Source organism: Leptonychotes weddellii, chromosome 3 (assembly GCF_054177405.1).
Source record: "Leptonychotes weddellii isolate Sample4059 chromosome 3, ASM5417740v2, whole genome shotgun sequence".
In the NCBI taxonomy this organism is placed as follows: domain Eukaryota; kingdom Metazoa; phylum Chordata; class Mammalia; order Carnivora; family Phocidae; genus Leptonychotes; species Leptonychotes weddellii.
In genome coordinates, this window is record NC_138371.1 from 92802157 (window position 1) to 92823803 (window position 21647).

Here is a 21647-nt window from a genome sequence, read left to right on the forward strand (position 1 = left end):
TACATGCATGCATACACACACATACAGGCACACACCCAGGTTATTCCGAGTTTATGTCCTCCCCCGGTTGCTGAGTTAGGATCTCCTTTCAGTTACCTATTCACAGTGACGATGGACGGTGGCCAGGCTTTGTTACACTTTAGGAAAGTACTGTTTAGTTTTAAATGTCCTTACTTGGTAGAATAGAGAGCTGGTGAACCCAAATCAATCCCTAAGATTTAAACTATTTATTATTTAAATCTCAGAGTCTCAGAATTGTTGTCCGGAGTCGTATTTGAACCCCACACTTTCTTTTTTCAAAAGAGAACACAGGGAAAGTGGGCTCACCCCTTAATCACAAGTAACGGGCAGTGTCATGTGCTGGAAGAGAACTGGCCTGGGTTCAGGAGCCGCCTGGGCTGACCTCCCAGCACAGAGTGGACAAGGTCAGCAGCTTCTCCTGGGCTTAGCTCCTGCATCCAGCAGTGGGGATGAAAGCCACCTCCCAGGCTGTTGCGACAATTAAAGGGGATACTACATGGATGGTAGAGGAGAATGCATGTAAGGAGAGCGCTGGTTGGCTCGATTCCTGGCACCCAAGAGCACCAGTGTGTGGACTTCCGTGTGAGTGTATACACACGCATCGTGTACGCATGCGCATACTATTACACATACAGCCGGTCCTGCAAGATGACTCCCATTACAGAACCAGCCTGCAAGAAGTTGTATCAGAAGCTCCAGGGATCCTTTGGGTGGAGTGTGCTGTGTCTGAGGTCAGGTGCTTAATTGGCTAGGCACTTCCTGATTCTGTCAGCCAGGGTAGCCAGCAATTTGCCCTCATTTTAGTTCCCCTTTCACCATTTCTGCCATCCCAGAGAGTGCAGGAGCCTTACTGTCTTTATAGCAACGTTTCCTTCAAGTCGACTCACTTTTTTCCTTGAATACATTAATTTTTAACGTGCTCCTGTGGAGAAGCAGCATAGCACAGAGGTTAAGAACACAAGAGTCTAGAGCCAAACTGGGAGGGTTACTACGCTGCCTCCCCCACTTCTGAACCTGATTTAACCCCCTCGTGCCTCAGTTTCCCCATCTATAAGATGAGGGCAATTATAGTTCTTATTGCAGAGGTTTATAATTAGGTTATGAGAATCAGCGCTCTTTCTAAACATTTAAAACGAGCCTTCCACAGCGTAAGTGCTATATAAGTTGGCTAAAGGAGACCTCTAACATCAGTGGGAAACCAGGATCACTTGCTTCTTAAATAAAACATTAAAGATAAAAACAAAATGGTGCTGTTAAATTCTAGCTAGATAGTTGCCTGCTAAGATACTTTAGCAGAGTAGGCCTGGTCTCATCTTAAAAAATGTAAAACAGAGAGGAAGGCAAGAGGTGAAGGAAATCTTCAAGACTTGCCAAGGGCAACCCGAGGCCGCCTCCTCCACCCAACCAGAAGACCTGGAGAAGCAAAACAAGACTAACTTTCTCGCTGTGCTACCCCCCTGAAATCATCCCCTGGTGCACTAGGAGGAGGCCTGAGTGAATATACACGCTGGAAAGTTCTGGAAGGGCCAGAGGTAAAAAGTTGGGAAAGGGAGAGGTGTCCCGAGTAACACATATAAATGAAAATGAAAGCAGGCACCCCCGTGACGATCCATTGATCACAAACATCCCCAAGTTGAGGCAAAATACCTTACACTACCAGGCTGGCTCCGATGCAGAGAATCTGTTTTCACTTTGAAGTGTTGCTGTACCCGGCGCTGCGCGTGGGACTGCCACTCACCTATCCTCCGGCTGTCCTTCACCTGGGGGTGACTCCACACTTCCCAGTAGGTGATTACAGGTGACAGCTCCCAGCCAGCCTGCCTCCTGTTCTCTTCCGTGGGCAGGGCTGGTTCAATTGCCATGTATACTTTCTTTTAACCACCAGTGTCACCTGAGAGGGTGGCTCGAGGGGAGGGCAGCAGGTGTGGGGTCCTAGCACCTCGGGACCTCCTGTTCTGTGTGGCGCACGTCCCCAGCGCCTGTCAAGCTCAGTCTCTGTGGGCCCTGATGGATGGGGTGAGCACCCTGGGGCAGCCACCAACCCCCATAAGAGGATGAGGGGGATGTTTAGAAAGCAGAGCTCCATCCCTGGAGGGAAGGTGCCACAGAGCCATCAATACAGGGTTCTGCATAATCAGTTCAACACCAGAACAACGGAAATGGGAAGGGAAGATTAAAAAATAATCCAAATTTCATAGCCCTGAGGGGTGTGATGGAATGGTAAATAGGGTGAAAGCGTTAAGCCCAGAATCACAAAACACTCTCATCTGAGTCTTTTAAAACCTCAAGGCTAAGGTAGGAAACCACATTCTTGCCCTTGGGAGAATTATCTTAAGTCCCTCTGAAAGAGTACCCACTTCTGAGGTTCCCTCTCTGTGGAGACACTGCGGAGCCTGGCCACTTTAGCTGAGTGTCAGGAAAATTCACTGGGCCGCTCACAGTGGATCGAGAAGTTACGGCCCCTCTTCCAACCCGGGAAATTTGTCCACAGGACCCTTGGCAGGAGGCCCAGGGTCCCTGAAAGATGCTGGCAACCATCTCTCTCCAGGCTTCAGGTGGGGTGCCCATGGTGGCACCAAGGGGCAGCATGGGCTTGTGGGGGTCCGGCGTGCACAGGGGTTTCACGCCCAGCATCCTCCCAGCCCTCCCATGCTCTGCTCTATGTAATGTGCTTGCCCAGCCCCCCTGCCTGGGTGTAAGCCCCGGGTTTGCTTTGGTTCTTTCTCCTCTCTCTGCCCTTACATGCCTCCCTCCTCTTCCTCTTGCTCCCCTGTCTCTTCTCCATGCCCTGTTTTTTAAGATTTTATTTATTTGAGAGAGAAAGAGAGCACAAGCTGTGGCGGGGGGGGGCACTAAGGGGAGAAGCAGAGAGAGAGGGAGGAGCAGACCCCCCGCTGAGCAAGGAGGGCACACAGGGCTTGATCCCAGGGCCCCAGGATCAAGACCTGAGCCGAAGGCAGACGCTTAAACGAATGAACCACTCAGGCACCCCCATGCCTCATTTCTATTTTAGTGTTTAAAGACTGAGATTGGAGGGTTTTCCCATTTCTAGGTTTTAGATTGCCAAATCCAAAAATCAGAAATTGGGCTTTGACAATGGGACTGAATCTTGGAAACTGAGGCTTCCCAGAAAGTCCAGAATACGAGCTCCATGCGACTGCACAATGAAATACCCACAGACATTCAAGAGCATGGCTGAGACATTCAAAGTTGGCTACCTGGTAGAATCCAGCTTTGTTCACCCTGCTCACCGTGATATGAAAACGGTTTCAGACATTGTGCTGACTCCTCTTCTGTGCCACATGTTTTCTCCCTCCAAACACTGGCGTTCCTAGAAGCTTCCCATGATTAACCAGCACCCAACATCAGCCTCCCCATGCCCTCTCAATCATCATGACCAGGAGAGTGCATCTCGCTAATATCTTATTGGCCTTTCCAGAACTTTCCAGAGTATGTATAGCCCACTCCTAGTGCTGTACTAGGGATGATTTCAGGTGGTAGCTAAGAAGTGTGCATATCCAGCCAATGACAAGAGCTACCCACCCATCACTGAGCCATGCTGTGAACAGGCACCTGCTAAGCACCTGACAGACATCCTGATATTGAATCCTGATGACAGCGCTTGCAGTAGGCACTGCTGGCCTAACTTTACAGATGAGTAAAATGGAGCTCAAAGTAAACTGCCCAGAGTCCTACAGACCCCGGAAGCTGTGATCTTAACCACTGTCTCACTGTGCCCATAGAATTCCCAAAGAGATTTCAATGAGTCACTGGGTTTGTGTGATACTGATTTAGGTGTATTGTCAAATTACCTCCACACTGAAAATACTATTCTAGGTTTCCTCATGCTGTTACTACACAGAAATACTGAGGTATATAAGCTTGTGTTCATTTCGTATACTATGCATCTTTTTTTTTTTTTTTGGCAATCTAACAGCTAAGATATTTCTCATGTTTAAAAACTTAAATACATGCACACATATAAGAAATAAATATACAGGTATGCTTGGGTGGCTCAGTTAAGCGTTGGACTCTTGATTTCGGCTCAGGTCATGATCTCAGGGTCGTAAGATCAAACCCCAAGTCGAGTCAGCCTCCGTGCTCAGCAGGCAGTTTGCTTGAGGATTCAGCGTCCCTCTTCCTCTGCCTTCCCCCTGTCGCTCATGCGTGTGTGCACACATGCTACTTTCTCTCTCAATAAATAGATCTTAAAAATATATATATATAATATATATAAAAATAATATACATATATGTATATACACACACATACACCATAGGTATTCGCCAATAGAATCTTATGGCTGACAATCTGTGAAGGATTTAACCCAAAATTTCATGTGAATGAATTTAGATTTGAGTATCTGTAGGTAGCATAATGTGAAAACCTCTAAAATTTCAAGCCTATGCTCTGTGATATTCGCTGTAGAGATCTGAGGCAAATTAGTGTGTCTGAGGTTCGGTCTTCTCATCTCTAAGGAAGGGACGCAATATCCATGTCCCAGGGTTGTGCACAAGATCAGATAAGGCATTCATACACAAAAAGCCCACCACAGTCCTCACAACACATCAGTATCTTGTCATTTCCTTCTCAGGTTCCTTAAATAAGGGACACACATTTGTTTGCATATTCTTACTAAATTCGTAAAAATCAATAATTTAGTCAAATCCAATTCATATATAGACACCAATATATAATAAAATTATCCACTGTGCATAAAATCATGTGAAAAGAATGACACAGTAACTATCAACTGACATTTTATTTAACATGATCGAGTGCCACCGTCTTAGTACAAAGTGACCTTAACCGCTTCGAAATTCCTTCCTTATTTTTCCTGCAACAAATCATATGGTGAAGGAAGACCTTCATCAGGGTCATGTAATTCAGAAGGGCTTCTCTGGGGATATGTGCAGGCATCTTTGGGGACTTTGGAAGAAAGTCTCAGTAATTGGTTTTAATGAGGCTTCCCTCCCCCCCCCCCCCCCACAGGACCTGTCCTGTCTCCCTTTTTATGTGTCAGGTCCTCAATGGTAGGGACCAAATTTTACCTGTCTTTTATATCCCTCACCTAGCCAACTCAAATCAACAAATACATTTTAAACAGATAGTGCATATCCAACACTGTGTCAGGACACGGAGAGAATATAAAAGAAGGAGAAATTGTGGTCCTAGCTGTGAGACACAGATAATCTCATTAGGCAATTTGGGCATAGGCTGAGTTATCTGGCTGTTATTGCTGGTATGTGAATTCCTTAATGTAAGTTCCAGAAAGCCCAGTAGCTTTCAGAAGAATACAGATGCAATAGGGAAAGTGAACCCATTCATTCATATGTAAATAAATAGACCTGTACATTTATTAAGTCCTGATATGTGCCAAGCAGTGGAGCTACAACCATGAATAAGACTTGATCCCCAAACTTGGAGAGAGCCCCATCTTGTGGGGAAGATCAACATATAAGAAAGCAAGGCAACAGTGTATTCTAATGGCTATAAAAAACTGGCCAGGACATGGTGAGGACCCAAAGGAGAGCATGATCGAGTCTACTAGCTGTGAAGTAGTGGGAGAGGTGGGTAAGAAAAGATCTTAGAGACTGGTGGTCCTTGACTGTCTCCCAAGATGAATGATAGTCTGGTGGAGAGAGGGTGGAACATTCCAGAGAACAGTGTGAGAAACCTGAAGTAGACAGAAGCCTGGTGTGTCCAGAAAGAACACATGGTAGGGACAGAAGACGGCTATGGGAGAGAGGAGGGGGTTGCCAAATCACCAGCAAAAGGCTGGAGATGTGTCTTGAGATTAAGCCAAGAAGTCCCCAATGCCATGCTAGAGTCTGCACTTTATCCTGAAGGAAATGGGGACGACCAGGTGGTTGTAAACAAGGGAGGGCCACAGTCAGACTTGCATTTTTAAAGGAGCACTCTGGCAGCAAGCATGACAGATGGACCCGATGGATGAGAGTCTGTAGGTAAGGACACCAGACAGGAGAGTGTCTCAATGGTCAAGATGAGAAATGATGAGGGCCCAAACTAGGGCAGGAGCAGTGGAAAGAGAAGGAAGGGTGTTCCTGTGCAGTGTTAATTCCAGGAATTCTGAGCTGACTCATCCTGAGGAGTCATGAGAAAGTACTGAGAAGCAAAGAAGGTATCACTCATGGTAGCTACAGTTAGGAATTTTTTTCTAGCACATCCAGTGAGTATAAGGAGCCTCCCCCTTTTACCCCTAGAGTCCCTCCTGCCTTCCTTACAAAGATAGTGTATAGTTGGTTGTGAGCAGGCTCTAAATGCCCCCTCCATCATTTACTAGCAGAGTAACTGAGTGAGAAAACACATAAAGTGGTGAGGCCCCGCACAGACTACACACTCACTAAATACTAGCTGTTACTGCACTACTGAATGAGGTCTCCCTTCCCATGGCTTGGCTTGTCCTGCAGAGGTTGCTGAACTTGTTTGTAGGAAAGATACTCAGACATGGTCTTTTTAAATATGGCTCCTGTCAGTCACAGGAGGTCTACATGAAGGGAGCAACCACCAATCGGAAGCCAAGCAACTAGCACACCCAGTTTGGTTTTTTTTTATTTATTTAAAGATTTTATTTATTTATTTGAGAGAGAGAATGAGAGACAGAGAGCGCGAGAGGGGAGAGGGTCAGAGGGAGAAGCAGACCCCCCGCTGAGCAGGGAGCCCGATGTGGGACTCGATCCCGGGACTCCAGGATCATGACCTGAGCCGAAGGCAGTCGCTCAACCAACTGAGCCACCCAGGTGCCCAGCACACCCAGTTCTTAACACAGCAATACTACAGGCTCCCTCTGTGCACATGGCAGCCCCCCAAGACCCACCCCTCACTGCCACCCCTGCCATGAGGGCCCTGTGCCCATGAGTGCACACACTTCAGAAGGTACTAGAAGGATGGCTAGTCAAATGTTTTTTGATAGAGGTCAGATACACATTTGAAAACAGGGAAATCTCATTTTTTGTTCAGAAGAACAAAGAAGAGTATGACCTTGAAGATCTGTAAAGGGGACATGATGTGGGTTCAAAGACATTAAGGATCTTTTTTGATTACCGAGTTTGTTTTTTTTTTGTTTTTGTTTTTGTTTTAAAGATTTTATTTATTTATTTGACAGAGAGAGACAGCCAGAGAGAGAACACAAGCAGGACAAGTGGGAGAGAGAGAAGCAGGCTTCCCACTGAGCAGGGAGCCCAATGTGGGGCTCGATCCCAGGACCCTGGGATCATGACCTGAGCCGAAGGCAGACACTTAACGACTGAGCCATCCAGGCGCCCCTTGATTACCGAGTTTTTAACTAAATATGAGATATGAAGTTCTGTTGGTTATGGAGGAAACAGATTTCCCCAAAAGCCTATCTAGGAGAGAATAAATCTCTCTTCACTCCTGAAAAACGAGGTTAGAGTTGGCCAAATTTTGTGCTTTTTAAAAAAATAAAATGGCAGTGTTCTCTCTTCAATTCCAATTTCTTGTAATAGAGCTATTCTTCAGTGAGTTAAGTTGGGAGAGTAATTTAGACTGTGTACATATTTCCCTCAAACATCCAAAAATGAGGCCCCAAAGCTGATCTATGGTGACAGAAATCAGAATAGCGGCTGCTGGTGGCAGAGAGGCAGGGAGGAGACTGGGAAGGGGAGAAGGAAATGTCTGAGGTCATGGACATGCTCTGTAAAGACACAGATTGGGCTGTAGGTTACACATTTGTCACAACTCTTAAACTATACACTTAAGATCTTTGCATATTAATGCATGTAAATTATACTCCAATTTTTTTAAAGGAAGGAAGGACGGAGGGAGATTTCTAGTTAAACATGATAGAATGACCATATTCACTATAGCACCTCTGGAAACCCTACTAAAATGGAGTAAAGGGATAACATAGGTATAATAAGCCCTTGAAGACAGAGAGACCAGAAGATAAAAGGACAACAGAGTTCATCCCATTTTGGAGATGGAACGTGGACAGAGAAGTAGGAATTGCCAAGGTAGAGTTGAGTTGGAGGAAGCTCCAACTGGAGTGGTCACAGAAAGTGACATCCCTAAGAAGCTGGCTCACTCACCCTTCCAAATCCTGGGAGCCCCAGGCCACTCTGGAGGTTTATTCTCTGGGCTCTGGGGCCTGGAACGCCATGGAGAAACAGGTTCCACCCAGATGTAGGGTACTACTTTGGAGCTTTTTAGCACCTCAAGCTTAAATATAAGTGGACAGACATTTAGGGAATGCCTCTACCATGTAAGAAAGAACCCAAAGCAAACCACTGGGAAAAGGAACCCAGAGGAAACAGAGACAATATGGGCAGCAGACTAAAACATTTAGATAAAATGTCAATTAATAATATCTTTGGAGAGAAAAGAGAAGATATTATACCCATAAAAGAAGGAAAGGACACTATAGAAAAGAAATAGAGAATTAGAAAAAAAATTGAAAATATGATAGCAGAAATATTTTAAAATAGAAAAAAATAGGAAGATAAAACTTAGTACACTTGCCAAGAAGGGAAACCAAAAAACAAAAGTTAAAGGCCCAGAGGAACAATTCCAGGAGTCCAATATTTGGCTAATAGAAATGCCAGAGAGAACAAAGGAAACAGAGAAGAAAGAAATCAACAGAGAACCTACACAAGAAAACTTCCCCAAACTGAAAGACATGAGTTTCTAAATTAAAAGTATCCACACCAAATTTAAAACACACCCTTCACCAAAGAGGGAGGAGTTAGGTCAGGAAACTGTGGTGGAAGTCTTTTAGTATGATTGATGTTTTTTTTAAATTGGTAAAAAGTTACACATTTTTTAATTCTCAAAAAAGAAGAGAAGGTTCTTTTGATAATTTGGAAGTAGAATTTCATTCTGTTCTCCATTTTTATCAAATTATCCTTTTGGTTGGCAATAGAAACCAAGAGGCTACATTGTCCTTCCTTAAATATTAAGTTGGGCCAACTCCCGTATGTTGTATATGAATTTGTGATTATAAATATTTGTGAAAGAAATTTCCTATTTTTTTTTTTTAGTTTTTATTTAAATTTCCATTAGTTAACATACAGTGTACTATTAGTTTCACATATACATCCTCTTTCTTTTCTTAAGTCGGATTCCAGGTCCCCATCTGGCTTGAAATTCAATCTCACTCACTCACATTATTGAGCTTCCTTATCCTCTACCTCTAGGCTATGTAAAAGTCCTGGGGCAAAGTATTCCGAGGAGACTCTTTCAGTCTTCGGTACACACTGGCTTTCCCAGAGGTTCCTGCTGTCTCTATCCATGTGATCCTGTGAAGCTGAGCAACCTGTTGGCTCCTGTGAGGAGTGGAGGTCCAGAGTCTTGGGTAGAGTGGGAGGGCTTGCCCCCTCGGAGGTACCTATTTCCTCCCAGAACACAGACCCTTGCCAGGGGTAGAACCTGCCTTGTGGAATCATTCCAGCCCTCCAGTCCGCTCCTCCTTCCCCTCCACCTCAAGCCTCATAGCAAAACCTGCCTGACCAGCATAAGGCTCCAGGAAAGACTGAAAGAATCTGTCTTCAAGCTGCTTCTGCTTTCAGTCTTCAAGCACCCCTGGGTTAAAACACCAAAGAGCCCTGACTACCTTGGAATGAGAGGAGAAAAGAATACAGAGAATTGCATACAAATTCCCATCTCAATAAATTACTCTGTCCCCTTGGTCTGGAGATCTGAGGAAGGCCAGTCAGCAGAACCTCTGCACACAGGTCTCAACATGTTTCCATCACATATAGGAGACCTAAGACCATACACAGAATGCTCTCGAGGTCAGGAAAGCCCCATTCTGCCCAGGCCTGTAACAGTTTGCAAAAGGGAGAGCTGGGGAGGAGTTGGGGAGCTCCCACCTGATACAGGCCTTCCTAGGATGGTCCTCTCTCCTTTCCAGCTCCTGTGTTTCATCCCAAGTGTGACCAAGTCTCTCCCCAGCATCTTAAAGAGCTCAGTGGCACTGACAGGACTGGGGACTGAAATTCAACCCCAACAGAGTCACCAGCTATACAGAGATTCTGCCATCTCAGGCCCTGCTCCTGGGCTAATCCAGCCCTCTGCCCTAGAATTTGCTTCCGTTGGCCAGACTTGAGCTGAATCATGAAGAAAGCCCGCAGAGGCAATTCTGCACTCTGGTAGGTTGGTTTGGTTTTCATTTTTTATTGTTTATGACCTGAAAGCTGTATTTCTTAACTTATTAAATAACCTAGAAATAAACACAAGGCTTTTTGTAAACTATCGAAGAGTTAATGGGATGTTGCATGTGAGCACTTCCAGCTTTCAGAAGGGAAGAGACAGCACCTCATGCTACCATGTCCCTGAGGTGGGAGTCACTCTGCTTCCAAAGCTCTGGGCTCTGCCGTCAACTCACCTTTTCCCATGCAGAAGGATCGCTTCCAGGCCCTTCCACCGAGCGGAGTGCCTTGTCTAATATCACTGGTTTGGAAAGGGATTTGTTTACGCATCTAAGCTCAGCTAAACAAAGGAAGTTGCACATAATGCAGTATCCTTGGAAGCTTTAAGAAAGGACCTATTAACACTTGCTTGTCACTTTTCAATCTTTAGCTTTAAAAAATAATGCTCAACAAATAAGCAGGGGCATTTTGCAAAGCACAAATGCATCATGGTATTCTTTTTAGGAATAAGTAAGATTATTGAGGTCTGATTAAAGGTAGGTATTGGCTTTGAAATAATTAGGCACTGACTTTTGAAATAAATCTGAATTTTAGGCAGTAGCAGCCATATGATCACTTTTAAACAAAAGTACAAAACTCCATACCATTTACAGGCTGAAGGCTTTGACTTTCAGCTAAAGGAGTCCGGCTAAAGGCTGATTTAACAGGTGGACAAACATACCCACTAAGCACAGTCACTGACAAATGCCCAGCCCTCTCGCCCTTGAGACTTTGAGGTCTAGGCAGGCTCTGCTGACACCTGGTGGCAGACAGCAGGCAGATGGGCCTGAGTCCAAAGCAGATTTCCCTCTACCTGACCTGCCACCTGGATGTCGAGTCTGTGTAATGAATGCTGGCTAAAACAGCAGGAAAGGTGTTATACTGGAGGAAGAGCTACAAGCTCTAAAGAGTAATGGCCAGGCATGAGCACACTGAAGATGCCCGGGCAGATGTGAGGATATCTATACTGCAAAGCCTGCCTTTGCAAGATCGTTCTTCCCAAAGACTGTACGTGTTTGAACAACCTCTGATCCATCTCTATATCCAATCATTCTACCACCCTTATCCCACTCCTGTTATGCAAGTTATGCCCAGAAAATAGGGATGGCCTTACTCTTACGAAAAGGAAATTTGAATTATTCTGCTTTTGTTAATGAACTCGGCCCTAATTGGGAAAAATTTCAACCAGGAGAAAGAGGACGTGTACAGGAAACATTTGACAGGTAACGCGCTAAGGGCACCCAAGGCAAGGGAATGGGGAGGAAAGATTTCTTGGAAAATGAGAGTCCTTCCCTGGGTCGCAGGAGCAGTGCTGGGCAGTGTTGTGGGAGCTGACAGGTGCAGGTGGACGGGAAAGAGCTGACAAGCAGTGGGAAACACCCGACTTGTAGGAAAAGGCCTGGCTTTGCTCCCCAGTATTTGATGTGCCTTCCCTGTGTCTCATTCTGTGCCTAAACCTTCCCTCTGTGCAACAGGAGTCATCTGCTTTGTGCAAAAGCAACATGACAGTTCTCCCCAAAACAGAGTACGTGTGTGCCAGGCACCGAGCCTGGTCATCTGACCAAAACCTCAGCGCACTTCCGTGCAGTTGGTGCCATTATCCCCCATTTAATGGGGAAAGAAACGGAGACGCGGAGAGACCGGGTGGCTGGCCCAAGGTCACACCTGCAAACTAGCGACAGTGTGTGCGTTCTTCCAACCCAGGACTGTCTGAATTCAAAACCCATCTCCTTTCCTCCTCCTCACGCTTGCCGAAACCAAACACCGAGGGAAAGAGAATTCCAATACATGCAAAAGTGCACCATTTGCCTTTTTCAATTTGTGTAATTTTAAATGTCACCACAAGTTCCCTTCTAGGTCACTTTTAAAACAAGCAACTTTGCTTTAAGGCAGGTGAGGGGAAAAAAATCCTGCTGCAATTTGTACAGTTGTAGAATCCACTGTTCAATTTTCTGCTTGGCTTTCTGGGAACAGTTCAAACACAAACAAATGACAACCTAGGACACTTACCTTGCCTGTTGTGAATAACCACCACGGCGCTTTTCCACCTGGTAAAAAGCCCTCACATGAGGCACAGGATCGCCTCCAGGCATACACAGCAATCGCACCACACAAAAGAGCTGTCCGCTCCACGAATTTGCAGGTGCGGCAGCAACCAGCTTCAGACCAATAAAAACAAACTATGGATGAGATCTTTAATCTCATTTCCTGAACTCCATTTGAAACACGTATGCACTCAGGACTCCTGACCAATTACTCCAGAGCCCAGTCTACATCCGTGCATAAATCTGGATGACCATTCTTCAAGTGCAGAAGCTTCTAGAGTTCATCCAATCTACAACGGGTATACTTTGCTGTGAAATGAGCTTCGAGAATCTGTAAGGTTTCGCCTTAAGATTCAAATACAGTCTCAAAGTCATTCATTCATTCAAGAAGGATTTATGCTGGCCTATTAAGTGCCAGAGACTGTTCTATACGCTGGAGGCATTCTAATAGCAGGAGACCAGAAAAATAATTTTTTTAGAGTTAGAGGGGCAGGGAGTGCTGCAGAAGGCAGGCATTTGCTATTTTATATAGTGTGACTAGGGAAGTCTTCCTAATGGCATTTATGCAGACGCCTGACAGAAATAGGGAAACTCACAAAAATAACTAGGAGAAAAGGCATTGCAGGCAGAGGGAAGAGCAAGTGCAAAGGCCCTGGGGTGTGAATGTGTTTGGCATACACCAGGAAGGGAAATAAGGGCAAGGTGGCTATATGGAGAGAGGAGAGATGCTGGATGAAGTCACAGAGGTCGTAGAGGCTGATCACATAGGACCTTGCAAGCCTCAGCAAGAGACTGGCTTTTTTCCTGAGTAAAGCATGACAATTTATGTTCTAGAACAATCACTCTGACTCCTGGGTAGAAAACGGTGGCAGGGCAGGAGTAGGAGCAGGAAGCCCCGTTAGGCTATTGCAGTAATCCCAGTGGGGGACAGTGGTGCCTCGAACCAGGTGGTAGCAGTAAAGAAAGTGAGTTGAGGCTGAATGCTGGATATACTTCAAAGGTGGAACAGACAGGGCTGGCTCATGGACTGGCTATGGGGTCTAAGACGTGAAAGAGAAAGGACTCCAAAGTTTCTGGCCTACACAAACGGATGAGAGTTCTTTCCTTTGGTGGGGAAGACTGAGTGACCAGGTTAGGGACGACAGATCTGAAGCGTGTTTTCTGACATCTTAAAGTCTGAGATATCTATTAGTTGATTAGCCACCTTAATGGAGATGGAGAGTGGCCAGTTCAATGTACGAGTGCTAGGTTCAGCAGGGAGATCTGGGCTGTGGGATAAAATGAGGAGTCCACAGCATGTCATTGTTATTTAAAGCTGTGAGATGCATGAGCTCATCAAGGGGGTTCCATGCAAACAGAGAAGCCCGAGGACGAGCCCTGGGGATTCCAATGCTGGAGGAGATGACAAAGGACCTGCAGAGGAAATGAGGATAAGTGGCCAGTGGAACATGAGGAAGCCACATAAAGAAAGTGTTTGCCCACAGGGTCATGAGATCGAGCCCCATGTCGGGCTCTGCGCTCAGCACTGAGTCTGCTTGGGATTCTCTCTCCTTCTCCCTCTGCCTCTCCCGCTCATGTTCATGCGCTCACTCTCTCTCTGTCTCTCTCAAATAAAGTAATCTTAAAAAAAAAGAAAGAAAGAAAGAAAGAGTGTTTGCAAGAAGGAAGGTGTCCATTGGTTCGTGTCAAATGTTTCTGACAGGTTAATTTGAAGACGGAGAATCATATTCCCTTGGCAGCAGGGGAACCACTGGTGACCCGGACCAGAGCTGTTACAGTCAACTGATGGGAACAGCAGCCCAACCGGAGAGTTGAAGAGAAAATGAGAAGAAAGTGGGAAAAGGAGGGTGTGGATAACTCCGTTAAGGGTTTGCTGTAAAGGGAAGAGGGGGCAACTGGTGTGGGAGTCAAGATGGAAGACACCACAGCACGTTCACATGCCTCTGGAAATGACCCAGAAGAGATGGGGAGGACAGCCCTGCAGTGATGCTCTGGGTGCCATGCCCAGACGGAGGACAGACTTGGAAAGGAGCACCGCTGGCTCACCACTGTCACAAGCAGGGGGACACGGGAGTGCAGCCGGAGCAGGCCATCTGCCAATGGCCTCTGTTTTCTCAGTGAAATAGGAAACAAGGGCGGCAGCCCAGAATGAGGAAGAGAGGAGGTGTCAGGGTCGACGGCTAAAGAGAACCTGGGGGACTAAGGGACCTGGAAGTGCAGAGTTGCAGGGCAAGGTCAGGAACTTCCTCGAGCCTGGCAGTCATGAACCAGAGCTTTGTCAGTCTGCATCCTTTTACCCCGCCATGTTCAGTTTTTCCTGGCACAGAGTGGGATGAAACCCCAGGGCTTGGGGGCGGTGAGGGGATGAGGAGGAGGACCAGAGAATCTCAGGTTAGGGGAGGGGCCGTGAAAAAGTGGTAGGGGCTGTAAACTCCAGGTCTGGTGAGGCTGACGAACTGCTGGAGGGGGCACCAGACCGAAAGAGAGAGAGAGAGAGAGAGGGAAGGGCAGGAGGCATGGTATGAAGATCATGTTACAAGCTGGGGTGTGGTTGCTGGTGGTGACTATGGCTAGGGTGTGACTGCGGGAGCAGGTGGCTGAGACCGAGTCCATGATCACAACACCGCAGTCGAGCTGGTCAGTGGCCTGAGAGCCCCATGGTACTGGAAGGCTTGTCTATACTGAACTACAACAGGAGCAGTACTGGAGAGGTGACAGTGAGCCAAGAGCTAACATGGTGAAGGAATGAGGGGGAGTGGCCTGGGGGCCTGTAGGTGTCTGCAAAGGGGGTAGGGAGGTAGCAGTGCATAATTTGATGGCATAAGGAGCAAAGCTGAGGGGTAGAGAGAGGAGGCAGGGCAGTGATTAGGAAATTAAATGAGTTTTTGTTTTTTGCTAAAGAGAATTTAACACCGAAAGGACAAGAGACAGCTCTTGATCTTTCTGGCTCTCATTTCCCACCAGGTGAGAAATGGAGGGGGGAAAAGCCCTCATGATCCTCATCCTTCCCATTTGCCTTAGTCCTGTTGAAGAAATGGAAACTTCAGAGTACCCTGGTCACGGCTCTGACCCCAAGAACAGCGTCACTGGCAGGGACATCTTTCCCTGTGTATTGGACTTAACAGGAATGAGGCTAAAACCAAAAGCTTGAGTCTCTAAGGCAGCATTCCCAAAACAGCCTGCCTTCATTTATTTCAGGAGTCGTATGACATTATCTGGGACGTGAAATGGATGTGCTCCATCGTAAATCTCAGTACCCAATGAATGACATTACTTACTGAATACATCTGTAAGTGCCAAAAGCACCCAGCAGAGCGGGGTCACTGCTCTCTAAAAACCACATGGCAGAGAGAGCCGCATGACACACATCCTGTATGTTTCCTTTAAATCGTTACACATGATATAATCCTCTCACTGACTAATCATCGAAAAACAAATCTCCAAAGGCCATTATCTAAAGTCAACGTTAGTATTATAACCCAAAATGCACCTTTGGGGATGGGGGTGGGGGTGGGGGTGGGGAATAGTCTCAGGTCTGATTCATTGAATAAATAGATTTCCTTTGATGGAAAGAAATGGCAAAAGCTGCGCTCTCCTCTACCACCAGCCTCCCTCCCGAACTTAAGTGCTGGCCGTGCCGAGTGAAAGGTGGAGAGTGGCAACAAGTTCTACACTGTGGGTCCAACGTTAGAGATGGGAGCTGCCCAGGCCTGCAGAACCCAAATCCCACTGTCTTCATAGTGGAGTTCAAAATACTGACCTCAAATCAATTAAGGAACTATTCTTACTTCAATTACCTTTGCTAATCTGATAAATCAGAAGAGTTTTGAGTAAAACAAGGGGCAACTGCCAGCAACCGATAATCGGAGCCCTGCCCCCAACACACACGCACATAATGAAGAAAAGATGACAAGACTCGGGTCCTCGGACACCGTCATACTTGGACTTCTTCTCTTCCCACTAGGGAGGTGGTTCCACCACCTTAGACGCACCCTCCTTGCCTCCACATGCAGCGACAGTTTTCCAAAGGGGCCCAGGCAAGGCCACCTCTCAGAGTGTCCCAGGTAGGCAGGAACATCATCCCCTCTCCTGCTTGCGTCTGGAACAGGCAGAAAGACAAGGCAAATAAAACACCTTTGCTATGGAAAAAGCTCCCTGAACTCATAACTAGGCTTGGCTAGTTAGTGGGACTAGGGCCTGTAAGCTCTTGTGGCACAAGAAGAGGAAGTAAGTTCTCTTCAACTGAAAAGGGCAAAAAATCATATAGAAGGAGTGCCAACCACAAACAGTGGGGCACGGTCTCCTGGCCTGTGACTGACCCCCTTCCTACCATGTTTCTCCAAGGGCCCGACACCCCTTGTTTTCAAAGAATGGCAGAATGTGGGATTTGAAGTCAGAAGAAAGCTGCTCTCGGACTTAACCAAATTTCAGGTCTTGGGCAAGTGCCTTAATGTCCAACAACATCAAGGTTCTTGGCTCCAAAATAAAGTTGATTCTGCTGCACTGCTCATAATAAGCATCATAAGACACTTACTGAGCATGTAACTTTGTGCTAGGCCCTGTCTACTAAGTGCCCATAGGCAATCTCGCTTCATCCCCAAAACTCTGGGAGGTGGGGATTGTCTTTTCCATTTTACAGATGGGGCTGCCCCCAGTTCTTTCCAATGGGACAACTTAAATGAGATAATAGGTAACATGCAGTGTCCGGCACATAGTGAGGATTCAAAAGGAAAAAGAGACACCTCAACTGTATTTAAGAGAATAACTGTTTTAAATATCAAAGGATAGCGCTTTAGAATGCATGTTTTTAAATAATGACATATGTGCAGAAAAAGGTATGGAATATCAGGCTATGCAAAGAAGTGACCTTTGAAGAAGGGGATTTTCACTTTACCTTAGAGTTGGTTGTTTTTAGAAATCCGAGGTTACCTGTGTAACTTAAAACACACCAGAAAGATCAGAAACACTGAAAAACGTATATAGAAGAAATAACCTAGATAGAATATGCCAAAATGGTAATGGCCATTGCCTAATGGGTTTTTTTTTCTTGCTTCTTTTAACTTCTACACAGGTATTAGTTTTTACTAATTCTTAACACAAATACATTCTCCTTATAAACATTACAGAGGCTTTTCCCACGTCACCTCCCAGTACTAGTCCCCTCCCCAGAGGTAATGTGATCAATTTGGTGTATATGCTTTTGTGCATATGAATAGATGTGTATATTCACATACATGTACACATATATATACATTATAGATTTTTTTAAATAGACTCCATGCCCGGCATGGAGCCCAATGTGGCGCTTGAACTCATGACCCTGAGCTCAAAACCTTAACTGAGAGCGAGAGTCAGACGCTTAACCCACTGAGCCACCCAGGCGCCCCTATAGATATTTTGTGCTTTTAAACAAATGACATCACAGTTTGAGTCTCTGCAATTCCATCCATCAGGATGTCCCAAAGATGGTCACATGTCCACAAATAAGATATACGCCCTTCATTGTTTCAGATTAAGTAGTTGAGAACATAGATACACCGTAGTTTGGCTATTCTGCTACTGACTTCAATTAGGATGTTTACAATGTTTTTCTATTGCAAATAACACTGTGGTGGATTCCCTTATAAAATGCCCCTTCTGCATGTGTGAGAGGATTCTTTGGGTCAGAGTCTAAGAAGTGGAACCTCTGGATCAATGGAATCTGCACATTTGTTATTTTAATAGCTAGCAAACCAAATTGCTTGCCTAAGTGACTGTACATGAATTTATATTCCCACTGGCAGAGTGGGCACACATCACTGCCAATACTTATTACCAAGCCCTTTTTACTCTTTGCCAACTTGACAAATGAAAATGTATCCTATTATTTTGAATTTCCCTGAATAACAGGATGTGCATCTTTTCACGTTTATAAGCCATATAGATTTTTTTTTATGAACTACTTCTCTATAAAATGTGTTTTTCTGCTGCATGTTTGTCCTTTTCTCATAGACTTATTATAAAAGTCATTCACAAAATCTGGAAACTTATCCTTTGTCTCCTTTATAAGTGCAAGTAGTTTCTCCCCATCTTTGTCCTTCAACCTTTGATTTTTTGGGGGGGGAGCTAGTTTTTCATAGATACATCAAATTTAGCAAATTAGAGTATTTGAATTTTGTGTTTTAGGGAGAACTTCTTTATCCCATGGTCATAAATATAATCCACTTTTTTTTCTAATAAACTCATCATCTCATTTTTCATGTCAAGTTATTTAATCCATCTGAAATTTTAGTGAATGGTAGGAAAAAGGACCCTTAATCATTTTTTTAATGCTTAGTCAGGTGTTAAATACCTTTTTCTTACAAATACCTTTATTATATAATAAGTTTCCAAATACATTAGTCAGCTTAGTTTGCTATTCTATTCCTTTGATTTTTTTTTTTTTCTTTTGGTCTATTTCTGTATCATTCCACAGCTGTTTTAATTCCTGCACTTTTAAGATACATTTTTACATCTGGTAGGCAATCCCCCTTCCTTCTTGCTCTTCCAAGTGATCGTGCCTCCTTTTGTACATTTACTTTTCCAAATGAATCTTTCAATCAGTTTGTCAAATTCCAGTATAAATCCTTTGGGATTTGACGGAGGTAACACTAAATTATAGATTCGGTATAAATCTATGTCTTTAGTATACCAAAGCTTCCATCTATAAACACGTGAGGTCTCTTTGTTCAGGTCTCTTATATCCTCTAGTAATATTTCTGTAGCTTTTGTGCACATGTCACTGTAGGTTTGTTATCAAGCACTCTGGAAGTCTCTCATTACTTCTCATAACGTGTCAGTTGATCCTCTTGCAATCCTATTGTCTGCAAATGAATGGTTTACCGCCTCCTTTCCAGTATCGGTGCTTCTTATGACTTTTTTTTTATTGTATTGGCTATAATAAGGCCTGCGGAACAATCCTGGATAGTCCTGGCAACAGTGGTCATCTTGGTCCTGTATCTTCTCTAATAGACCTGCTTAAAACACTTCTCCATTAAGCAGTTTTTGTGGGTAACTTTCCTCAAGTGAAGGAAATCCTCTTCTAGTCTTAGTTTTTATTCGTGCCTGGGGTTGCAGATCATCAAATGCTTTTCTGGTATCTATTGAGATAAGCATAATTTCTTTCTCCTTTAATCTGTAGGATTTGTGAATTACTTTGATCGGTTTTCTATAGTTTTGAACCAATCTTCCATTCCTGGTGATAGCCCTTTTTAGTCATAATATAGTTTTCACAGCTGTGTTTATAACTACATGTAACTGTCTAACAAGGAAAATACACACCAAAGGGTCATATATGCATATTTTTGCATTTTTGTTAAAAAAGAAAATATACAGGTAAAGATAGACTTAATTTTTCTTAGAAAAGAAAAACATGTGTAAACTAAATGTGTGCAAAATGAGCAAATAGTGTGTGCTTTAACCTGTTCTACTCACTAAATTCCCTATTTGGGTTAATGTCGTCACCATCAGGCCACTCACTGGAGCCAGAATCCACCGAAGCCCCCACTCCTCCTTCTGCTAAACCCTCTGCACACAGCATTCACCAAGTCCCAGGATCCCACCAGTCACTCTACCCCATGCCTCTAATGGGAGGCCACAGGGCAGAATGGGCAAGGTCAGGACTTCAAGACACACCCAGCTCCAATCCCACTGCACATGATTGCCCTGCTTTGATGAACTACTTTAATTAAATGAGATAAAATATGTAAATTAAATAATATATCAAAATTAAATGAGATAATATATGTAAAGTACCTAGCACGATGTTTGCTGTGTAATGCATGAGCAAATGTTAACACTATCTCACGAAGGTCTCCTCCCCTCTCCTTCTCCTGTGCTGTGCCCTAGGTCAGGCTCTCCAGTCTTCATCTGGTCCATGACAACTATCTTTCTGCCATCAGGACACAGCTGCCAAAGCTCCCTTTCTAAAATACAAATCTAGCCATGTGATGTTATCTGTTTAAATCTTTCCACTGGCTCCCCAGTACCTACTAGATAAACGTCCAACTCCTTAGCATGAGGGATAAGGCCCACCTCAACCTCCCTCCTGACCTCCTCTTCCTCCACTCTGGTCTAAGGGCTTTCCACACGAGTACATTGAAATCTGTACTTTCTACAGAAAATCACAAGCTCTCTCACCGTGCTTTGCCTTTGCATATGCCGGTCCCTTTTCCTAAAAGCCTCTCCCTTATTTTCTACTAAGCAAAAATTCCTATTCAACCTTTTAAGAACAAGCTCAACTGATACTTCTTTTAAAATAAAAATTAATCCCACATAGAATTAACTACCCCATCATCAATGCTCCCATAGCAGTTCTCACTGCCATTATATTAAGATTACTTGCTTAAATATCTTTCCCCACTCACCAAGGCAAAAACTGTGTCTTATTTAATTCTTTGTTAACTCCCCAGAAGCCTGGGTCACTGGTCCTTTTTTAATGAATGAAATGAATAAAATAAATTTTCTGTTTTAAATAAGGCTCTACCACATCTTTCAACAAAGCAAAAAAGCATATTCTGATTATGTTAACCAGACTTCAAAGCTGATTTTTTTTTTTTAAGTTAGCCTCCTACCACAATGAAACCAATTTGCCTTACTAGCTATTTTAAGGGTTCTTAGAAAAATTCTAGAGCCAACTAACCTCGTAGGAGTCCTGATTAGATATACATCCTGGCTGAGAGGCCCCTTTGAAATCACTAGTCTTCAGGCACTGAGAGTAGCCATTATCAGGAATCGAGAGTATTATATTATTTTGAAAGAATGTATCTTCCATGTCTTAGACTTGTTCTCAATGAACAATTTTCTTCCAGAAGTGCAAACATCCTGCCACCTTCTCTCTCCAAAGAAATGAGTTTGGTTCTATTATAGTCTGTTCCTGAAGTAAGGAAAAAAAAAAGGGGGGGGGCGGAAATTCAGCCATGTTATTTGTGTGGGCTGAAATATTAAAAGAAGAAACTCTCTTACATCAGAAAACCTCCCTAAAATACACACTATTCAATTCATGCATGGCAGTGTATCATCGTGAGCAAAAAGATGGCACTGGTGGTCATCAGAGACTCATAATCTTTGCTAACTACAGACAGTAACAGTGCATAGTGGCTCTAATAGAAACTGAAAAAAATATAAAATGAACAGAATGACCTTAGTCTTAACAATCTTTTTAAAGAACCCAACATGCAAGCCACCCAAATAACCCCTAATTTCAGAAAAATAAGTTATGACTAAAGAACCAATATTCCATGATGATTTTTTTTTTAAGATTTTATTTGAGAGAGAGAGAGCATGAATGGGGGGGGGGGGGGCAGAGGGAGAGGGAGAAGCAGGCTCCCCGCTGAGCAAGGAGCCAGACTTGGGGCTGGATCCCAGGACCCCAGGATCATGATCTGAGCCGAAGGCA

At 44.4% G+C, this 21647-nt stretch overlaps 1 protein-coding gene and 1 long non-coding RNA gene across 3 annotated transcripts in view; one reads left to right on the forward strand and one right to left on the reverse strand.

The window, feature by feature from the left end:
* Positions 1–21647, forward strand: part of LOC145720578 (uncharacterized) — a 36758-nt gene that overhangs the window by 8955 nt on the left and 6156 nt on the right. For both annotated transcript variants that reach the window (XR_014143651.1, XR_014143650.1), the window contains one exon: positions 9911–10148. This is a non-coding gene — a long non-coding RNA (uncharacterized LOC145720578). The remainder of the gene's footprint in view (positions 1–9910; positions 10149–21647) is intronic.
* The window catches only part of C3H2orf76 (chromosome 3 C2orf76 homolog), a 44062-nt gene continuing 37794 nt past the window's right edge, over positions 15380–21647 (reverse strand). The window contains exon 5 of the mRNA XM_081814608.1: positions 15380–21125. Within this exon, the coding sequence (XP_081670734.1) occupies positions 21039–21125 (87 nt within the window). The 3' untranslated portion in view covers positions 15380–21038. The remainder of the gene's footprint in view (positions 21126–21647) is intronic.